Source organism: Hypanus sabinus, chromosome 9 (assembly GCF_030144855.1).
Source record: "Hypanus sabinus isolate sHypSab1 chromosome 9, sHypSab1.hap1, whole genome shotgun sequence".
NCBI classification, from domain to species: domain Eukaryota; kingdom Metazoa; phylum Chordata; class Chondrichthyes; order Myliobatiformes; family Dasyatidae; genus Hypanus; species Hypanus sabinus.
The window spans coordinates 23,656,820-23,668,885 of NC_082714.1; the positions used below are offsets into that span (position 1 = coordinate 23,656,820).

Sequence of the window (12,066 nt, forward strand, 5' to 3'; positions counted from 1 at the left end):
TTGCACCCTCCCCAGATTTGTTGGCATTTCCCTAACTTGTCTTGAATGCTCTTTTGTCTTCACTTTGGTTTGGTCTGTTAAAACTCTACTATATTATTGGATCTTACAGAGAGAAGAGGGTGCTACATTGAATATATATTTATAAATACAGTGAATCAGTTGATACTCCATTTTTCTACATCAGCAAACTAAGCAAGCTGGTAAGATAATACATTATATTGCACCCCCTTGTAGTTAGCACAATAACTACAAAGGGGATGAAAAGCCTCACAATTTTAGTTTTTAATTTTTTGTAAACTGTTGACATGTTTTGGAATTTCTCTTTTGATTTGATATGATGCATGATGATTTGTAGATTAGCTCAAAAAATTCCTACTTCAATATATTTCAACTTATAAAATGAGACAGTAAATAGTTGTGGGGGCTAACTACTTTTTCAAGGCACTCTAAACTACTTGGATGAGAGTGTATAAGGCACAGTTACCTAGCTTGTGGATGATACTAAAATTAGTGGTATTGTAAGACAGTTTAGTAAGTTATCACAAATTACAAAGGGATCGTACTGAACTAGGTAAGTGGACTGAGGACTAGCAAATGCCATTTCATCTGGGTAAGTGTGAGGTGCTGCATTTTGGTAAGTCCAACAATAGGATTTATACAGTGAATGGTAGCACCTTGCAGAATATGTGGAACAGAGGGACCCAAGAGTCCAGGTACACAGTTTGCTGAAAGTGGTGTCAAAGATAGTTGGGATGACAGAAGACATTTTGCTTTCATCAATCAGGGTACTGAGATTATGTTGCAGTTGTGCAAGATGTGGGTGAGGCTGCAGAACACTATATTTAGTTTTAGTGCTACCACTTTAGCACTACTCAGAAAAACAGTTGTGATACAATGTTTGATTTCTACTTACAAAAAGAATTTTCTCCTTTATTTTTGAATCCATGGTCCCTCCAACCCCTTTGTCTATAATTACAGTCCTCAAGTCTTCTTCAACCTTGAACGCAAAAACAGAGGTTGACAACATGTCATCTCATACAATCAATTAAACATCAGAGATAAATGTAACAAATAAAATTGTTATTCTTTCTGAGTTACGTCCCAGTGACAGAAAAACATTGCTCAATGCATTCTTGACATGTAGTCCTTTATCTTGTCAACAGTCATTTCCAAGATTAAGGGCTACCTGGTGTTCTAGTAAGCCTTCTTTTGGCATCTGATTTAAATGAAAGCTGGACATGATGGATATAGCTACTTAGCTTCTCAAATATAATGCAATGAACACAAAGACAAAAAAAAAAACCTAGAGAGATAGCTAATACCTATAGAGAAAACAGAGGATATGATGCTTAAGGTACATACCCTTCATCAAAACAGTTACAAAGGTTACATATTAAAACAGGAGCAACAGAGTATGACTGATCTGGGCATTTCTATCATTTTTGTTACCATTAATACCCGATTTGCACAAGGTAATTTTTTTTTAGTAATTTTACAATTTGCAAATATGTAAGTCATGCTGGTTATTTATTGGTGTGATGTTTCCAGTTTATCAGATATATTTATATATCAATTTTAATCAAACAAGTAGGCTATTCAGCATCCTGAATCCACAATCTAATTGGATAAAAGAGATTCAGGATCCTGATACAGGGTTCCTATAACTCAAAGGTGAAAACAGAAAAAAATAACATTAATTATCCAAGAGTAAGGAAGTACTGCAAAGAAAACTAATGTACTATAAAGAAAGTAAATCTACATGCAGAAATCACCAGAAAGTCTGGAGAAACAGAGACACTGAAGCCCTGATTTATGACAGAGAAAGAAAACACAGATGTAAACTAAAAATATGGAGGAAGAAAATATTGTGCAGCATAATGAAATATATTAACATCAATATATTGCCTAAAACACCCAAAACATCAAGATAAGAGTGAATGCTACACAATTCACTTGGCTTAGTCTTTTATTTTTCTGCTCTTGTTATTTTCTTCACACAATTTTTTGATCAAAAGCACAGATATACACCTAACTGTAAGTGGCAGGATTAAATTTGTGAAGGCTATACAGGGGCATTCTCTCCTGCCTTCCAATTCTACATGGCAGAAACATGCAATAATTTGATCTGAAATTATGATGGCTATGTGAGGAACCATTGTTGCGTGTAACAACATAATGAAGCTCTATATGCGAAATATAGATTACAAACACCAAACCAATGCTGACCTTTTTCATATCTCTCTCAAAATATTCTGGGTCTGGAGCAGTACCTGGTGTATTTTCCAATTTTGAAAGTGGCAAAGCTGGTTTACTTGTGGGAGTTTTGCTGGGGTCTGGTTGCACAGTTATTGCCTTTGCTTGGGATACACTGGTCTGAACGGACTGGTTAGATTGTTTACCTATATGAACAGCAAATAGGGGATTACAAGAAAATTGCAGCAAAACCTGAAGAACCAAGTTGCAGTTTTATGTTACCATTCTGTGTAACATCACTCAACATCTAGTCTGTCACAGCAAATATTAATGTTACTTCATGATTCTTTAACAGGCACTTAATTTCAACAAGCTGAACAAAGGGGAAAAGACTTTTCCTCCCCAATGGCATTCTGCAATTTATCATACATAGTCAGCTAAAGAATAGCATTAACATCTATGAATTTCAAAGTTTCTCTTGAATGTATGAACATTGGGAGGAATAAATTAACAATTGGGTAAAGATGAGTCAATTAAATCTTTGAAAAAGTAATATAAAAATAATATAAAAAGGTGTGAAGAACAGGCCCCCAGTCTTCGGGGTCATGTTGCCGGTGGCAGGAGCATCGTAGTGCGCTCGGCAGAGGATGGTGTTCGGAGAGGCTGTGCCGGAGGCTTGATGGACTCTGAGTCCGCTGCAGTCAGGGCGCTTTCACTCTGTGCTGCGTCTGCCAGGCTGAGTCCAGCGGTGCCATGGAGGTCCATAGCGGGGGTATTCCTTTCTGCCGCCTGCGTGGGATGACGAGTCGATCGGGACTCTGAGGACTTGTGGAAACTGTGTGGTGGTTTCTTTCGAACTTATAGTCTTTTAACATCTTTGGATTATTTTTACTGTGCCCATGGTCTGTTTTTTAAAATCAATTATGGCATTGTTTGCATTGTTGTAACTATGTGGTTTTATGTAGGTCTTGTAGCTTTAGTTTTTGGCTTGTTGGGTGGTAGAGTTGGTCCCCTGATTTGGTGTATCTGGGTCATCTTGTTTTGGGTGGTGGGATTGGAGCTCCTTTCCCGGGAACGTGCTAAGATGGAAGCGCGACATTAATACGCAGCAGCCTCTCTGGACTCCGGATTTGGGGATTGCCAAATGTTATGTGAATTTTCTGGTGTTGTCTGTTTTGTTGTGTGCTTTTTTGATATCGTTCTGGTGGGACGCTGTTTCATTTTTTAACTGCAATAACAGTTGTGGTTTCTAAATGACAATAAACCGAAATTCAAATTCAAAATAAATCAAATTAACTTTAAAACTAATAAAACCAAAGTACACTCTTTGCAACTCAAAACATACCTTGTTTCAATGGACTTCCTTTATTTTTGTCTCTCAGTAAGAGCAGCGAACCCTGGCGTGTCTGTTGTACCTTAACATCTTCTGAAATTGTTTTGAGAACTTCATGCAAGGAGAAAAAGCCATACTGTGTGTACTGAAACGGCTTTCCATATTTTTTCAAAAAAAACCTGTCAAAATCAGACAGCAGAACACCTTGGGGAAAGGATGCCACTAGTTCTCGAAGTTCACATTTCACCAATGCAGGTAAAACTGGGGTGGTATTGTACCTCCTAGGCAGGAAATTCTGCTTCGGTTCATGTTTAGGTCTAATTATCCTGAAATTAGTTTTAGTCTTGTTGGAAACCTTTGCCTTTGACACCAATTCTTCAATTCCTTTTGTTGCTTCATTACTGATGCCTGAGGTGAAAAAAGGCAGGATTATTATTGTATGTACATAACAGATTAAAAAAATCTGACACCATTCACCTAATCATAAGTACGCATTACCTTTCACTAATGCCATTATTAAAATTTCACTTGATAATCATGATTTCAGGCAGTAGTACTGAGAACATTACGAAAATCTATTAAAATGATAAATCTATATAGGCCCCCAATAGATATTTGTTTTAGATTTAAATAAGGCTCTTAAAGGCATGTCAGGTAGAAGCAATCTCAACAAAGTTAGTAGTTTATTCATTCAGTTCCACTCCAGAGATTTTAGTACAGCATATAGGCTAGCACTCCAGACCAGAACTGAAGAAAAGTTATGCTGAGAAAATTGAGGCTATGCCTCCTCTGTTGGTAAGATGTTAGCATACTTTGGTGCTACTTTATGGCAATGGTAATTATCTAAGATACACTCCCAGCCAATGCCTTCCATCAGGAACGATAACTAATTTAAGAAATAGCAGGAATGACCTTCCACATTTTGGAAGCCAAATATCTCAACAAAGAGTAATTTTTCTGACATCCAATTGAGCAGCAATGATTCAAGGGCTTATGGCAAAATTTCTGTTCTACCCTCTCAGTCAGAAATTGTGTTAGCAAATAATAAGCAACACACACAAAATGCTGGTGGAACGCAGCAGGCCAGGCAGCATCTATAGGAAGAAGTGCAGTCAATGTTTCAGGCCAAGACCCTTCGTCAGGACTAACTGAAAGAAAAGATAGGAAGAGATATGAAAGTGGGAGGGGGAAATCTGAAATGATAGGAGAAGACAGGAAGGGGAGGGATAAAGCTAAGAGCTGGAAAGTTGATTGGCAAAAGGGATGCACAGCTGGAGAAGGGGAAGGATTATAGGACGGGAGGCCTAGGGAGAAAGAAAGGTGGAGGGGAGCACCACAGGGAGATAGAAAACAGGCAAGGAGTGATTGTGAGAGGGGCAGGGAGAGGAAAAAAAAGGGGGGTGAATAATAAATAAATAAGGGATGGGGTAAGAAGGGGAGGAGGGGTATTAACGTAAGTTAGAGAAATCAATGTTCATGCCATCAGGTTGGAGGCTACCCAGACAGAATATCAGGTGTTGTTCCTCCAACCTGAGTGTGGCTTCATCGTGACGGTAGAGGCGGCCACGGATAGACATAATGTATCAGAAAGGGAATAGGATGTGGAATTAAACTGTGTGGCCACTGGGAGGTCCTGCTTTCTCTGGTGGACAGAGCGTAGGTGTTCAGCAAAACGGTCTCCCAGTCTGCAAGTAACAGCCCATTTGCAAAATAACAAAAATGTTCTAAATTAATTATTCCTCTGCCTTAAACAGAGAATAAATGCCTACCTTTCAGGAGGATGATGTTGTTGGCACCTGTGTGAATTTTGATAGTATCTGGCATGCTTAAGACAAACTCCAGAGCAGATTTGTAACCTAAATCATTCCAAGGTAGATGCTTTCCCATCATGGTCTGGTAGTCTTTTTCAAGGTCAGCAAGGGTCAAATTATTTTTGGAAGAAATCAGCAGAGACCGCACCTCCTTCTTGATAACCTCCAGCAACTCCTGCTGGTCTGACATCTTCACACTACAATATTTATAAAGAATAAATAAAATCTGACCAACTTCTCTTAAATAAAAAACACTTGGCCATTCAAAACTTTCAAGAGAACAAATCAGGATTAAGAATTTGTATCTGACCTGTTTGGAAGATTTCAAAATAAAAGAACATTAAAAGTTTTATTTATTCAGGTAAACAACCGCTCATGATTAACTCGAAGAAATGCATGTCTTTTAAGTGAAATTTGCAAAAAGATAAAAAAATTTGAAGAATTTTGCAACAAAGAATCAATCAATAAATCCCATTGCTGCACAACAGCCATCCTTTCCTAGTCAGCAATCCCAAATTTTCTATCCCACCTTATTCCACACAAAATAAAATGCAATTCTTATTCATCTATTATCCTATTAAATACAAAAATATTAGTTTATTCTTAATGATGATGTGAAAGGCCTTTACAGCTGTTATATCTGTAAGTATGCCTGATCATTAAGTTTCCAGTGCTTAACTTATTTCTCCCCCATCTTACATCTGTAATTCCAATATATTGAAAAGTTAAAACTATAATTTTATGATAAAAATATTAAGTGCTAGAATTATAACCATAACAATCACAGCACGGAAACAGGCCATCTCGGCCCTCCTAGTCCATGCCGAACTCTTAAACTCACCTAGTCCCACCTACCCGCACTCAGCCCATAACCCTCCACTCCTTTCCTGTCCACATACCTATCCAATTTTACCTTAAATGACCCAACTGAATTGGCCTCTACTACTTCTACAGGAAGCTCATTCCACACAGCTATCACTCTCTGAGTAAAGAAATACCCCCCTCGTGTTTCCCTTAAACTTCTGCCCCCTAACTCTCAAATCATGTCCTCTCGTTTGAATCTCCCCTACTCTCAATGGAAACAGCCTATTCACGTCAACTCTATCTATCCCTCTCAAAATTTTAAATACCTCGATCAAATCCCCCCTCAACCTTCTATGCTCCAATGAATAGAGACCTAACTTGTTCAACCTTTCTCTGTAACTTAAGTGCTGAAACCCAGGTAACATCCTAGTAAATAGTCTCTGCACTCTCTCTAATTTATTGATATCTTTCCTATAACTTGGTGACCAGAACTGTACACAATATTCCAAATTTGGCCTTACCAATGCCTTGTACAATTTTAACATTACATCCCAACTTCTGTACTCAATGCTCTGATTTATAAAGGCCAGCGTTCCAAAAGCCTTCTTCACCACCTTATTTACATGAGACTCCACCTTCAGGGAACTATGCACTGTTATTCCTAGATCTCTCTGTTCCACTGCATTCCTCAATGCCCTACCATTTACCCTGTATGTTCTATTTGGATTATTCTGGCCAAAATGTAGAACCTCACACTTCTCAGCATTAAACTCCATCTGCCAACGTTCAGCCCATTCTTCTAACTGGCATAAATCTCCCTGCAAGCTATGAAAACCCACCTCATTATCCACAACACCTCCTACCTTAGTATCATCGGCATACTTACTAATCCAATTTACCACCCCATCATCCAGATCATGTATGTATATTACAAACAACATTGGGCCCAAAACAGATCCCTGAGGCACCCCGCTAGTCACCGGCCTCCATCCCGATAAACAATTATCCACCACTACTCTCTGGCATCTCCCATCTAGCCACTGTTGAATCCATTTTATTACTCCAGCATTAATACCTAAGGACTGAACCTTCTTAACTATCTTAATTATCTCATTTCTGTACTAAACTCAATGGTTGTGCAGATGCATGGATAGGATGTGTGCTACATAAACCACAAAGGGTCAATGATTAACAGCAAGGGTAAATAGGGAAATGGCAAAAGCTTTAAGTTCAGATATGGGGTTGATTGAAGGGATGTACAGGAAGTTAATTAAACCTAATTGAGATGAAAAGAAAGGAAATCTTGCAACACCCCAAGAAAGACAAACTCCCAGGAGTGTGAAAAGCAGGTATTTATAAGCAAACATGAGGTGCAGTTTTATTCACATGGTTAAGCTGTCTACAATGCATGATCACTGGATATTGTAAGGATTAATGATACAGGCTAATGTCCACACTAGACCCCAGATAAATCTGTAACCAAAGCTTTTCCTCTTCGTTTTGACCCTCCAACCACACTGAAATGGCGTTTTCCTCTCCTGAAAACAGAGCTTTTCTAAAACGCCCTCCAAAGTGTGTAAATTTGAAAACACCGGATTGGACAGTGTAATGTGGACGGGGATAACCAGATTTTTTTTTTTAACGCTGTCATGACATGCCAGAACAGATGGCGACATTTCATTGTTTTCTTGAACACAACCCCCACACAACCTAACAATTTCAGAACAGACAGCAACGAAACTGAAGCTAGAAGTTCGAAATGTACTCACCAAATACTTTGACCCATAACTTACTGAATAAACGAGTATACTCACTTTACCCTGTTTTCTGTCCTTGCTTGTATGAAGGTGGTTTACCTATTTATGCAAGTACTTCTCTGACAATACATGTGTAACAGCCTAATGTAACATCTCGCCCACCCACACCCGAGTTTGTGTGAATGTTGTGTGACTTACTGCCTCCAGCAAGAGATAACAGGTCATACACTGCGTACAATTATAAAGTATATTTAAAAATGTTAATTTAAGCAATCAGTTGTTAAATGAAAGAGAGAAAAAAAAACAGAAAGTGGCCATTACTCTTAAACAGACAAGTGCGCACTCAAGCTGGACCTCATCTTGAACTTGTCACTCATGCACTGGACCCTTGGTCTGCATGAAAGCACACACCACCTTCCAACTGTTACTTGAAATCCATCTCGAGCAAACTGGTCTCCCGTGAGAGTACTGGTCCTTCTTCTTTGAGGGCATTCATCTGCACAAAGCACTTTATGTAACAGAACAGCATCCTCAGCCATCTTTTTTCTGTCTTCTCCCAGCTCCTGGCAACAAAGACCTCTCCCCCTAATTCTACCATCCTGATTGGCCGACACACATTCCTAAGTTGAATAACAAGCATCTTATCACAACTCAAACCCAAACAAGCTGCTCTTACAGAACTGTTAAAAGAAATACCTACAGCATAGCAGTAAAAATCTTAACAGGGGTGTTGCACAAAAAGAAACAGTCATAAATGCTGCCTGGCCTGCTGAGTTCCTCCAGCATTTGTGTGTGTTGTTTTGATTTCCAGCTTCTGCAGATTTTCTCTTGATTGTGAATAGAAACAGCGAAATTGTCATGGGCAATTTCATGTATTGTGAAATGACAGAAGAGAGCTCTGCTTAGGTATAAAATTGAAACTCAAACCAACCAGGGCCATATATAAATATTGATCTATTTGAGATTATTTCAAATAAAATTATTTAATTATTAAAATATTGCTTACAGAACACACACACATAAAATGATGAACTGGGCTGACATAGCATTGACTGATCCGACCCAAACTTTTAATGCAACATTCTCCTCACTCGGAGCCAAACCAGACACATAAGTCAGTCAGGGCTTTTAAGAAAGCAAGACACAAAACCAGAGGACTATGAAAGAATATAGTCAAAAAGCAGTGATGCTTTTTCACTGATATATTGGCAAGAAATAAGTATTATGACAATTCAGAACTGTTTTGCTCACAGCGGTTTCAAGCATTCCAGCCAGAAACGGCCAGGAGTGAAAATGAAACCATTTCACTACTTCAACAAGTTAGGAATTACAAAGGTATCAATAATCAACTTGAATGTTACAATGAAAATGAAGATTTGGAGAATGCAACCATCTAAAGCATTGCATGAAGGCAGTCCATTATCTGCACTATGAGTCTGCAATGATTTTGTTCATTTATAGTCAATCAAAAGAACATGTCAGAGAATTACTCTATTGATAACTAAGAGGAAATAACAGGAATTTTATAGCACTGTAGTGGTATTGGAAGTGTTCTAATTTATTCTGCATTTCATTTAAATGCATAAACTGTTCAACAGTAGTTTGTCTTTTTTTATATATACTTTTTAATTTTTCCCATGAAACTTCAGTTAACTGGGACAGCTGCTTAAGTGGGCCCAAATGTACTCGTCCCAATGCATCCAAATTAACCAGAATCCACCGTATTACAAGACTCAGTGTGAAATCAAAAGTTAATTAGGAAAGAAACTATGAAATAGTAAAGATATAAATTTTCTACTAACGCCTAAATAAAGGAAATGTCTGATAGGGATTCAGGGAAATCTTGGATCCATCTTGGGTGACAGCCTCTGTGATGTCCAAGACATCTTCAAGGAGCAGTGCCTCAGAAAGCTGGTGACCATTATTAATGACCCCCATCATGCCCTTTTCTCATTGCTACCATAAGGAAAGAGATACAGGAGCCTGAAGGTACAGTCAGCAATTCAGGAACAGGTTCTTCCCCTCTGCCATCTGATTTCTAAATGGACATTGAACCAATGAACACTACCTTACTTTTAAAAAATTATATGTTTTTGCATTATTTTTAATTTAACATGCAGATATATATACTTAATGTAATTGATATAACCATATAACAATTACAGCACAGAAACAGGCCATTTCGGCCCTTCTAGTCTGTGCCGAACACTTACTCCCACCTCGTCCCACTGACCCGCATTCAGCCCATAACCCTCCATTCCTTTCCTGTCCATATACTTATCCAATTTTTCTTAAAATGACAATACTGAACCTACCTCTACCACTTCTACTGGAAGCTCATTCCACACAGCTACCACTCTCTGAGTAAAGAAATTCCCCCTCGTGTTACCCTTAAACTTTTGCCCCCTAACTCTCAACTCATGTCCTCTTGTTTGAATCTCCCCTACTCTCAATTGAAAAAGTCTATCCACATCATTTTGTTTTCTATATTATCCTATCTTATATATTATTCTATCTTATTTTTTTCTGTATTATGTATTGCATTGTACTGCTGACACTAAGTTAACAAATTTCATGACGCATGCCAGTGCTACTAAACCTGATTCTGATCAAGGGATTAAGACAAGATAAAAATCATAAAGCGTCAATGAAAGAACAGAATATTAAATGTTTTAAAAGGTGGAAGAGCAACACCTCATATTCCCTCTAGGTATCCTCCAACTTGATGGCACGGACATTGATTCCTCCTTCCGGTAACTTTTTCACTTTTTCTTTTCCCTTCCCCCTTTCCTCTTCTTCTATTCCCCCTCTGGTCTCTTATGTCTTCTCCTTCCAACCTATCACCTCCTCCTGGTGCACGTCCTCCTTCCTTTTCTCTTATGGTCCACTCTCCTCTCCTATCAGATTCCTTCTTCTCTAACCCTTTACCTTTCCCACTCACATGACTTCACCTATCACCTTCTCGCTTGTCCTCCTCCTCTCCCCTCCCCACCTTTTACTCAGGAGTCTTTCCAATTCCTCTCCAGTCCTAATGAAGGGTCTTGGCCTGAAACATCAACTGTTTTCAACTGTTTATTCATTTTCATAGATGCTGCTCAACTGCTGAGTTCCTCCAGCAGTTTGTGCATTTTGCTCTGGATTTCCAGCATCTGCAGCATTTCTTGTGTTTATTAAATAATTATGTTGCATCAGTGATTACAAGAATCACCAGTCAGGTAGACCAGAACACTTCAAAGCGTAACTATATAACTGTACTTAACATAAAATTAGGGAGAGGTATTAAACTAGTTACTTTTAATAATAGCATAAACACACAATTTAGATGGATTATTTCCATGCATTTATGGAAATCTGGAAACAATAGTGGTGCTGCAAGTCATGTTTAGCATCTGGTTAGAGAACTAGTAAGTAATTAAGGGCACATACAAATTTAAGGGAAGATATGCTGAGGCACCTAAAGCAGGTCAGCTGAATGCCTGTTTGTAGAAGAAACACTAAAATGATAGAGTAAAAAATTAAAACTCGACCCCAATGAAAAACAAAAAAAGTATGAATTTCAAAAGAAATTGGTTTCACAAAGTTATTTGAAGATAAATAGTAAATGATAGATGTAACACTTGCAGCCTTAAAGGGTTCAAAGTATTATCAAAGTATGCATCCAGTATACAACAGAGATTCAACTTCTCCAGACAGCCACAAAACGAAGAAAAACATTATCCCCACACACAGATGCAAAGAACAAATCGTGCAAACAGCAACAAGAAAAAATGAGCAAATACACAGAATATAAAACACAACATATTCAGTTCAGCTCAGTGTTTTTCATCTGCAAGCTGTGTCAATTCAAAGTCGCCCAAAATAGCAACAGAAAAAGGAGTGACTGAGAATTGCAGTCCAATCCCCAAACCGCAGACCCAGAACTTCAGTATCATCCTCCAACAGCATCGAAAGGAAAGGGGGGAGGGGAGGAGGGGGGGAAAGGGGGGAGGGGAGGAGGGGGGGGAAGAAGGGAGGGAGGGAGACTGTCACACACAGATACCTTCCTCTGGCACCAACGAGAGGTTGGTAGGCAGCACTGAACACTCATTCACCTCTTTCTCGAAGCTTTAATTGGTGAGAAATGCGAACACATGCCTGCAACCCATCTCTAAGCTTCTTGGTCTCAAGG

At 38.6% G+C, this 12,066-nt stretch overlaps 1 protein-coding gene across 3 annotated transcripts in view; it reads right to left on the reverse strand.

The window, feature by feature from the left end:
- tdrd5 (tudor domain containing 5) overlaps positions 1-12,066 on the reverse strand; it is a 54,071-nt gene that overhangs the window by 40,601 nt on the left and 1,404 nt on the right. The window contains exons 1-4 of one of the 3 annotated variants that reach the window (XM_059979284.1): positions 5,296-5,955; positions 3,539-3,934; positions 2,227-2,399; positions 914-997 (exon numbers count right to left, since the gene is read on the reverse strand). In XM_059979284.1, coding sequence (XP_059835267.1) covers positions 914-997; positions 2,227-2,399; positions 3,539-3,934; positions 5,296-5,527 — 885 coding nt within the window. In that variant the 5' untranslated portion in view covers positions 5,528-5,955. Of the gene's footprint in view, positions 1-913; positions 998-2,226; positions 2,400-3,538; positions 3,935-5,295; positions 5,956-12,066 lie in introns of those variants that run through there. The other 2 variants (XM_059979283.1, XM_059979282.1) reach the window with 2 other exon arrangements.